A 10,769-nucleotide genomic window follows, 5' to 3' on the forward strand; every position below is an offset into this window, starting at 1 on the left:
AAGCGGCGCGTCTATTCAGTGTTCGCGACGACCTAAACCCAGCGTAAGTTCGCTCTCGAAATGGGTCGATCCGGATATAAAATGAATCAGATGAGTTCGGACCGTCGCGCGCTGAGCCGTCTCGTTTGTTCCTTTTACTTCAAACGAACGGAAACGAACAGGATAAGGTCGCGCGGTGGAGTTGGCCATAGGGCCAGGCCAGCACCGCTGCCGCGGCGCCGCGCCAGGCTCGGTTTCCCCCAACGGCATCGGCGACGCACGGACGGACGGACGTACGTGTGCCCCAGTGCGCTATGGCACTGCACGTACACGACGCAGAGACGTACGGTGGCATGGACGGGTCGGCGTCGAGCTATATATCGAGCGTGTTGTGCAGCGTGCGGGTGGTCGCTGCTGCATGCTGCGCCCATGTGGGTGCCGGGCGTACGAGCTATCTCCAGCCCGAGCAGTGGCGCACCGGCACGGCGCCGTGTAGCGCGCGGTGCGCACAGGCGGCAGCAGTGGCCGCCGCTTGCTTGCCTTCTGTTGCGGGTTTACCCGGCTGCTCCCCCGCCAGTCCGTGACTGTTCCGTTTCAACTCGGCGCACAGTGGCGCGGCCACGTTCCGGGTGCAGTCCGCGCACTGTGCACGCTCGCATTCGTTCCTTTTGTTCCTGCGCTGCACTCCTAGCGACCTAGCGGCTTTTCTGACACTCCTACTACTACTATACGGTCGCTGCGTGCGTACGTGTTGTCACTGCGTGCCCGTGCATGCCGTAGGAGGGAGGAGGGGATCGGAGAAGGGAGCAGAGAGGGGTAAATGCGGTGCCTGCGCGCTTTCTGAAGCATTGTTTCCTGGGGCGCGTAGGAGCCATAAATTGCTCATGTGTGCAGTAGTACAAAGCATGGTGGTGTTGCTTGGCCCGGTAACTGTAGAGGTATTCCTCGGTTTGGCATTTCTGGGGCTGGTACAACGGGTTGCGACAAATTTATACAGTTGTGGGTATGCAGTACATGTACAACGCCAAACATTCAGAGATGATCTATCTTGCAAGACCCATTGGGTATTCTCGGTTCCTATGGTCCTATAGCTGGCGAGTTCGACATGTTAAAACATGAGATGATCTTGCTTCACGATTAATAGACTAAGACTCTGACGATCATCACCAAAGTCGTTGTAGTATAGTGGTGAGTATTCCCGCCTGTCACGCGGGTGACCCGGGTTCGATCCCCGGCAACGGCGTTTTTTCATCACACCGCCGTTAATTGCATTTTGTAGGTACCTATGAACAGCATTTTTTTTTACTTGAGCCATGAAGAGCATTGATCGTAGGTAGAGCTATCAGAGGTCGCATGAAAACAAGTCAAGGACACGACTTCCAAGTCTTCATCTAGATCCCCTAGTATAGGTAGGTTTATTTTTCTGAGGGTAGAAGAAGTAGGTTATGATATTGGTACCAGAGCAATTCCAGGTCTCGGTGCCAGGCCGCCCCTGCCTCACATCTGAGACCAGCAAAAAATTGCTTCACACACGATCGGTTCTCTTCTATCTGCGTGACTTTCAAGTCTTCATCTAGATCCCCTAGTACAGGTAGGTTTATTTTTCTGAGGATAGGAGAAGTAGGTTATGATATTGGTACCAGAGCAATTCCAGGTCTCGGTGCCAGGCCGCCCCTGCCTCACATCTGAGACCAGCAAAAAATTGCTTCACACACGATTGGTTCTCTTCTTATCTGCGTGTGCTCGGAGGCGCCTTCAGGGATGCACAACCGTAGCCACTAGAGACGCAACTCCTTCAACACAAAGCGCCGTACATGAAACATTGACGATGTAAAAGGCGGACATCAAAGCTTCAAAATTATTCCGTGGAGTAATTAGAAAATGGATGGGAGATGGAAATACAGTAATGGTCATGTCCATACATAGCATTTCGAGAATAAACACAAAGAATTTCACTTCCACAGTTCCAGACTTCCAGTACCACTGAAAATCAATCAACAAACACTCACCGAATAATAATTCGCTTCCGGTCTGCCTCTTGTGATAAACTACCGGCTCAGGAAACATAGTTGAACATACATACATACTGCCACCATTGAAACAACATACGGGAAGGTGGAAATATGGCAAATGCCAGGAATAAAACACAAACAAACAAAAAGTTGTGGACAAGATCCAGCAATCTCCTTCAATGGGAACCAAGGTTTAAGCAGATCCAAACTCGGCCATCCACTTCTCGTGCCGTTCGATATCAGAGGGCGACACACTCTTCTGGACCTTGACCAAAGCTTCTTCAAAGTCACACATGGCTACCGGGTCCTTTGAGATATCATCCTTTGACATGTTCTTGATCTCATCACGGGTCTTGCCTGCAATCTTTCGCCTCATACCATTCATCGAAGCATCACGGCAAACATTTGTCAGGTCATCCCCACTATACCCTTCTGTCCTTCGTGCGACTTCGTCGATGTTAACGTCAGTAGCTACCTGTTGATACAAAAGTGGGGCGTTAGTAAGCAACACGAGATATTAAACAGTGACTTATCATCAACGTAGATGATGCAGTATGATTAGTGAACAGTATCCCTGAATGAAATAAAACCATAACGACCAAATGACGAAAAGATGATTAACAAATGCTTTAGTACATCATACCTCAACCGTTCTAAGATTTATGCTGATGAGTGATTTTCTGCTTTCAAAACTTGGAAGTGGAATGTAGATACGCTTTTCCAGCCTCCGCCTGAGCCAATCAAGATTCAGTGAGTTAAAAAAACATATGTGCCAGAGGAACAGTAACATAAATATAGTTACAGTAGTAGAGCATGTAGCTAGCACGCTGACTGACAAACAAAATGGCAGGAAAAATAAATAGCAAAAGCTGTAGTTTCACTGCAGAAAAGAACTGTTTATTGCGGTAGACAGTACAAATAGGGAAAACGGGACATTAACCAATGTAGAGGCATGAGAGCAGTTAAAATTCAGAACACCCAGATACCACTCTAGCCCGCAAAGGTAGCGAATAGAAACACAACTCAAGTTACAGATGCTCAAGGCTCTGATCTTACCCCATAAAACGGCGACATGACAAATGTGGCAGGAACTAAACAAAATAATCATTTGCCTTATTTGAAGGAAACTAGTATATTCGTACGTGCGATACACATTAATATTAAGGTAAAAATTAATTGCAAACTGATATTAGGTAGGATATCAATTAAGCGTTAACTACATGGATAGTGTAGCCGTCGATATTTGGTATGATATTAATTGCATGTTAAACACGTTGGGTGCTTGCCGTTGGAGCAATATAGGTCGTTGGATTAACATGATTTGATGGTCGAGATTTGTTTGGATCTGTCCCTTTGGGTCTTTTTATATTGGTATAGATATAGATATATGTACTACACTTCACCTCTGGTGATCTCTAACTACAATAGTAACACAACAAAAGAAATCAATCCGGTCTCTAACTCTAATAACAGCAACACAACTCTAGAAACCAATCCGATCTAACTCCAATAGCAACACAACACTAGAAACCAATACGGTCTCTAACTCCAATAGTAACATAACTCAAGAAATCAATCATCTCGTACAAATTCAGATATTATGCAAAGAGTTTTGATACTACCAGTAGCACCTCTAAATTAATAAATGCAAATATGAGTGAAAGAGTTCACCAACCTGAGTGCTTCATCAATATCCCATGGAAAGTTGGTAGCTGCCAGAACCATAACAATTTTCGGCTGACCATCTTCATTGGTAGAGCTATTGTTAACACCATCTATTTGCACTAGAAGTTCAGACTTTACCCTCCTCGATGATTCATGCTCACCAGAAGCTCTGAATAAATACATAAATTGATAAATCAGGGCACGGTATTTTCTAAATGAAGATAAATAGTAAAATATAAGAACTGGCAGTTTCATATTTTCATTACATTTGCCTGTCAAGCTTAATTAAAAAGAGGTATAAAAAGCACGAGAGTGTTCTCTTCTGCGACATGTAACTTATTTACCAGGCAAAACAATTAAGAATGTATTCAAGTTTAAGGTACAAAGCTGTTGGGAAAATTGTCATTATCTTGGCCGGCATTAATAGAACTTGAACTTGCATGGCGAACAGCAAAATGTATGGTCACATACCCACGAGATGTGCATAGGGAGTCTATTTCATCAATGAAGATTGTACTTGGAGCATAGGCCCTTGCAAGTTCAAATAAACAACGGACCATGCGCTCACTCTCCCCCCGCCATTTCGAAGCCAATGTTGCAGACGAAACATTAAAGAATGTTGTTCCACATTCTGTAGCTACTGCCTTAGCTAGAAGGGTCTTCCCGGTACCTGGTGGGCCAAACATAAGAACCCCTTTCCAAGGTCGACGAATACCCTGAACAGAAATAGAACCCGAAGGAGTATGATGAGGGCGCATGTAACTTTAGACTGAATGGAACAGGGCACAGAAAAAGAGAAAACATACGACATTAATATCATGAGTAACTAATTTTAGAAACTCAAATTGCGGTTAGCATGATTGGGTATGCATAATATTAAATGACATATTATAAACCAGCCATATTAAAGAAAAATTAAAAAGTGTGGATGTCCAGATGACTCATGTGCACCATACTACCAAAGAAAGGCAGCAACTTTGCCCATGTTCATGATGTTAGATAGCAACAAGAATGAATGAACAGATAAAATAACAGACACTTCATTGAATAGCATAGTTCGAAATTCCAAATCATTACCTGAAAATATTCAGGCATCCAGAGAGGAAGCACAACTGCTTCCTCAAGGAGTCTTTTGGCCTCACTAAGTCCTGCAACATCATCCCATCTCACTCCTGGGGTAGAGTCTAGAACATCTCTTTCAAGCATGGCAGCTAAGTCCCCATCCGGTCCTTCATACTGTGCCTTCTTGGACTTACCTTCTTCAGCATCGCTGCTCTGAAAGGAAAGGATAAGAAAAAATAGAAAATTTTAGAAACGCAATTTGCATATAGCAGTAATCTGTAGTTCCATATCATCAAGTTGATCAAAAAGCTAAACCGAACAAGAGGCACGCACAAAAAAAAACATGCATATATGCGGATTCCAGTTCCCTAATTTAGAAGGTAACAATAGATGCTCTCCTATTTCAGTATGTGATTGCTTTTGAAATGCTTGGTGATTTCAGCATCATTCTTGTTGTGTGCGCCGTCATACTTCGCGCCTATGGAATATGCACAACGGGGAGCTAGAAATAGATGATGATAGAGTATTCCTTCAGTACAGAGTTAGAAAAAAGTGTCTTCAATAACTATAAGAAGGTATGTTTCTCGGTATGACAAACTAAATGATTTTAGGAACAAATTGATAATCCAAATCAACATATTTAAGGCTATCTTCTAAAAAAAAGGCTGAGGTTAACTCCACTTTGCATACACCAACATATGTTGGAAATAACAGCTGTAGCCACATTTTGAAACCATACAATACAAAAACTAATATATAAGAAGTATGTATCCTGGATGATATTCAAAAGCTCCCTTTTCTTCTTCTTTTGGCACCAGGCAGACAGGCAGGTAAACATTGCCAGCAGAAAAAGAAGCACTAAAAGTCTAATTCTTAAACATATATTGTTTTCATTCATGGGTGCAGACAGAGGTAACTAACAACATCAACAAAATATATTTGATCAAATAAAGATTTCAGAGTGTAACGAATATTTGCTTGAAGGAAATTACCGCTGAATCAGCCTTGCTCGAACTTGATTTTCCTTTCCTCCCGCCAGTGCTTGAAGCAGTTGATGATCTTACCGCAGAGCTTGCTTTACTTCCGCTGGGTTTTGCACCACGGCTAGGTGTTCCAGTCTTTGATGGACCCCGTGCCCAAGCTCCATCTTGGGAGGATTTTCTTGCACTAGATTGGCCTCTTGCTGACCTTCGGTTTGGTGTATTTGTATCTCTTGGAGGTGCCCACACATCAGGGTCATCAAAGGTTGATGGCGATGATGTTGGATACTCGTCCAATGGTTGGAACAGAAATGATTTATTATTAGAGCGAATAGGAGGCGACGAGGACCGCATTGTCCCAGGGGCTTCTTTAAATGACTTCAATTGGGTATCGAGCTGCCTAACAATCTCTACCTCTTCACTTATAGCTTTCTTACAGTTCATCCATTTTGTGCGGATAAAGGTGTCATCTAAATTAGCTAGATGCCTGCATAAATATTCACGATCAACTATCACATCATGAAGGACAACAAATTAAAAACATCTGTTAAGGTTTTACTCCTAAGTACTAAAGATAACAAAGCAACGGGGAAATGCATTATCTTAGTTTTAAATATCAACAGCATTCGCCACATCAAACATTTTACCTTCAAACCTGCAATCGAGTAACACATCAACAAGAACAGGGCCTCTCGCACAATGCGACTCAAAGCAGATCCGCAAAAGGCTGGTTCTGACGTGAATGCAATGTTTTAGTGAAAACACACGACTACTGTTTTGAAAGTTTCAAGATGAAATGAAGCATTGGCGTTCATTAGGTGCAATCTGGGTGCAACCGTACAGAGCTCAGTATCATTTCTACAATAACCAAGGTGCCTCGTGACTTCAAATCCAGGCAGACTTTACATACATGACCTGATATTCTGGAGCACCCAAATCATGAACATGAGCTACTACTGGGACGCTTTTTGACGGCAGATCAGCGCAAATAGACGATTGTTTTCTCGACCCTAATTAATGATAAGCATCACAACATACTACCAACCGCAAGACTTCTCGCTTACAGCAAAATGACTAGAACCCACTATACCAGAACAATCAAATGGATCCTCACGGGCCAAATCCGAGGCCGTGAGGTCGACTGCACAGATCCACACGGGTACGACGTCGCGAATTACACAGCGCCTAACCGCCGGCGAATCCGGGAGGGTGGGCTAGGGAGCTCACTTGTTGATCTGCGCGATGGCGCCGTCGAAGAAGATGATGGAGGTGTCGTAGAGGCCCTCGAGCGCGTAGTCGCGCGCGTGCTTGAGGTGGTCCTGCAGCCCGGCTAGGGGGTTCGCCATTGCCGCCGCCCCCGCCGAGATACGGGGCTACAGATTCGCCAGAGCACGCGCGGGGTAGGAAGAGGCGCGCGGGGGGATGGATTGAGAAGAAGCAGCGAGCTACATGTATCGTCTGATTCGAATTTGGGGATTCAGACGAGAGGGTTACGGTGGCTGTCTGTTGGCGTCCGAGACCTGGGTGGGAGGATGGAGACTCGCTCGCTCAGCTTGCCGACGCGTCTGTGGCCCACTGTCAGCGAGGTACTAATCGGCTGCTGTTCTATCCTTCTTTCTCTTTTGACCGGAATCGGCTCCAGTTCTCAAAATACTAGTTCATAATCATATTTCCCTCAAAAAAAATAGTTTATAATCATATTAACGAGGGAGAAAAAATGCGAACGTGTTCCTTGCTGGAGCCAACCCATCAAAGTTTAAAGTTCAAGTCCTATGTTGGGTACGAGTTTTTTCTTTTTTGAGAATCACCGGGGGGGCTCCCCCACCTGAATATATTACTCAAAGGACTGCCGAGGCAGTAAGTACAACATTACATAGGCACGATACAATGTGTAGAGAGGTAGGAGCGCCACGAGAAGACGTCCTCCTTGTCATGTGGGAGCACAAGACGATGAGACCAGAGATCCAGAATGGAAATAAGGTTTCTAAGGGTTATTACGGAACTTTGGTCAATCGTCCTAAATACAATGTCATTGCGAGCAGACCAAATCATCCATAGCAAGGCCAGGAGGACCGAAGGCCATGTGGAGGTGGGGAGGTGAGGAGGGGTAGCGACATCCCAGAGGTCTGTGATATCATCGGATTGGGGCAGAAGGCCAAAACGTTGCCAGATCCTATTGGCAAGAGGACATGTGATGAACAGGTGGCTGGAGTCTTCTGGCAGCCTTGCACACCGAGGGCATATATCTGAGGCGAGTATATGTTTATGTGCAAGGTTGATCCTGGTGTTGAGGTGGTCTTTGAAAAGCAGCCAAGCGAAGACTTTGAGCTTTCGAGGAATCTTTGCGGTATGAGTTTAAAGTTCAAGTCCTAGTATTTTCTAGGTTTATTTCAGATCTTCCGACAGCGTGCGTTCATATGCATGAGTGTGTGTTTGTATGTATGTCTACCAAGATGAGTGTGCTGGTCTTTCGATGAGATGGTGATGGAACCGATTTTGACGATCTGACTACAAACATGCATGGCGTTGCGTCTTAGCAATCACTAAATCAATCTCCTTAAATTATTGACGATGTCAGAAGCACGATCAGTCTGACCATGAAGGTCTATTCATGCAAACAATCAAATAACGAGCAAAAATATGATAAAGGCAGTCTGAATATTGAGAATATAGATCATGTACTAGCAAAAGGGCATGTGTGTTGCAATGAGGTAAAAGAAAGTCTTTATCACCACAATTAAATGCATTGCCCATTTAGAAAAAGGAATTTAATGCATTAGCAACCGCAACACAAGAAGTAAATAATTTGCTACAACCTATAAGAAGCAACATTATATGTGTTATATTATATGTGCAAATGTACAAACAATCAACAACCACAAAAATGAAAAAAAAATCTACATCAAATGTTCATTATGATAATCATATATTTAGTGCTTCTACAGCGTCAGCCTGATTTTGTCCTTCCTAGTTTGTCGTCAGAGCGGGGTTGCACTGTCTAGTCGCAGGTGACTGGGTTTGGCATGAATCTTCATATATCTTCACTCGGCCTCTGCTGCGTGGGTTGAGTCGACTATCGCCTACGGCAAAGTCGGAGTCGTTTGGTCAGGGTTTTAGGGATGGTGATGATGCCTTTAAAGGATAACTAGATGATGCCCCGCACGTTGTTGCGGGAATATTTTGTAGTATTTTAATGAGATTTTGGTTATATGAAACATGAATATTTGAAATAATAGTTTTTAAAATTATATATGAATTAAATTTAATATCATAATAGAATGGAATTTTACATGCATGCATATTTGCATGTTGAAGTGGATTTTTAATATGCATAGTTGCATGTTGGGGTGGGCCTTTTCTATGCATGTTGAATGATGAGGTGGCATGCTTGCATGTTGAGAAAAATATGTTAGTGGGGGCTAGCTATTTAGATATAGAAGATTAGGAGGTACAACAATAGAAATAAGACCAATAATCATATCTTTATTATGTAGATCTTTAATGCGATGTTGTTTGGTGAACTTAGAACAATTAAATTCATGCGGTTCATCATCAAACTTAACTTTAACTTTCTGATTAACACAATCAATTTCAACATTAACACTATATATTCATGAAGGGTCTACCAAATATAATGGACAAAAATTATCTTATTCCGATCCAAGCACTAAGGAGTCAGTAGGATATTTGATCTTAGCACACAAGACTTCAGCATCCCTTACAATCCCAATAGGTGAGATTGTATACTATTTGCAAGCTTAATAGTAACGTCAATTTCTTCTATCTCAAGAAATGAAAATATTAAGCATGACTACTTGATCGAGAGAGAGAGAAATATCACTTATACTATCACATAAACCATGATAATAATGATTATTTTTATCTTTCTTATCATGTTTATTTCTAACGGGTTTAGGCATTCTAGCAGCATCATCACATAAATAAATAAAATGTTGGTCAATATTTTCAACCAAATGATCTTTAACCATGGCAATAAAAGGTTTTACTTTAATTTCTTCAAAATTTTGAAGTGCTTTAATATAACTTAACTTTTATAAACCACAATCATAACCTTAGAGTGCTTCTTAATTCTAATAAGAAAATGTGACTTTTCAATATAAGTAGTAGGTACAACAAGTTTAGCAAAATAAGCTTGTATTTCAGTATTAGCAATAATAGGTTCTTCACATACTCCCTCCATCCCAAAATTCTTGTCTTAGATTTGTCTAAATACGGATGTATCAAGTCACGTTTTAGAATTAGATACATCCGTATCTAGACAGATTTAAGACAAGAATTTTGGGACGGAGGGATTATATTTTTAATGGGTTAATGATATTTAAATCATTTCTCCTTAGGAAGATCAATATAAGTAGCAAAAGATTTACAAAAATAACAACTATATCAGAATCAAATCCATATTTTGCACTAAGCTCAAGAAAAATCTCGGTTTCTACAAAAAAGACTTAACGCAATCGTATTCAAGGTTTATACTCGACTCTTACCTTTGTTGACTCCAATCTTCAGCATTCCGTTTAATTCTTTCGACAAGATCCCATTTGAATTTAGTTTGTTTACTTGAGAAAGAACTAGTGGAAGAAGAATCGAGCATTTCTTTATTGCGAAGAGAAACACTGGCATAAAAGGTTTGAACAATAATATCACTCCATAGCTCATGATTGGGGCATTTGAGCATTAAGTTTTTATGACACCCCCCCCTAAGTTTGAGAGATATTTTCTTCTTCACGAGGCCAAAAAATGTAAATATAATTCCAATCACGGTGAACCGGGTGGATAGGATAAAATTTATTGTGGATTCCAGCTTCAGTCGGTTCCAGTCCCATGAGTGAGAATCATTCAATATCCTATATATACCATGCCGATGTTTTTTCCTCCAAAGAGAAAGGGGATAACTTCCTTTTGACTTCATGCCTCGAAATACTGCAAGCTTAAATAATCACATAGTTCATCTATAAGAAGTAAGTGCATATAAGGATGAACTATTCCATCTCCTAGATAGCGGTCTTGTGGTGGAGTATTAGTTGTAGACACAATTGGATAACGGTCTACA

General features: G+C 42.1%; 1 protein-coding gene and 1 non-coding gene across 2 annotated transcripts; one reads left to right on the forward strand and one right to left on the reverse strand.

Moving 5' to 3' along the window:
- The first annotated feature begins 1,150 nt into the window (after nucleotides 1-1,150).
- On the forward strand, nucleotides 1,151-1,222 carry TRNAD-GUC (transfer RNA aspartic acid (anticodon GUC)). The gene has a single exon. It is a non-coding gene; the product is annotated as a tRNA-Asp (tRNA).
- Nucleotides 1,223-1,853: 631 nt separating this feature from the next.
- Nucleotides 1,854-7,266, reverse strand: ERH3 (P-loop containing nucleoside triphosphate hydrolases superfamily protein). Its single transcript, XM_048708261.2, has 7 exons — nucleotides 6,926-7,266; nucleotides 5,711-6,185; nucleotides 4,734-4,931; nucleotides 4,128-4,372; nucleotides 3,667-3,825; nucleotides 2,635-2,722; nucleotides 1,854-2,466 (listed from the first exon to the last, which is right to left on the reverse strand). The coding sequence occupies exons 1-7, from the start codon at nucleotides 7,042-7,044 to the stop codon at nucleotides 2,185-2,187; spliced, it is 1,566 nt and encodes a 521-aa protein (XP_048564218.1). The 5' UTR covers nucleotides 7,045-7,266; the 3' UTR covers nucleotides 1,854-2,184.
- Between the last annotated feature and the right edge of the window lie 3,503 nt (nucleotides 7,267-10,769).

The sequence above is a fragment of the Triticum urartu genome, chromosome 3A (genome assembly GCF_056163025.1).
Source record: "Triticum urartu cultivar PI428250 chromosome 3A, HENAU_Tu73, whole genome shotgun sequence".
Classification (NCBI taxonomy): Eukaryota; Viridiplantae; Streptophyta; class Magnoliopsida; order Poales; family Poaceae; genus Triticum; species Triticum urartu.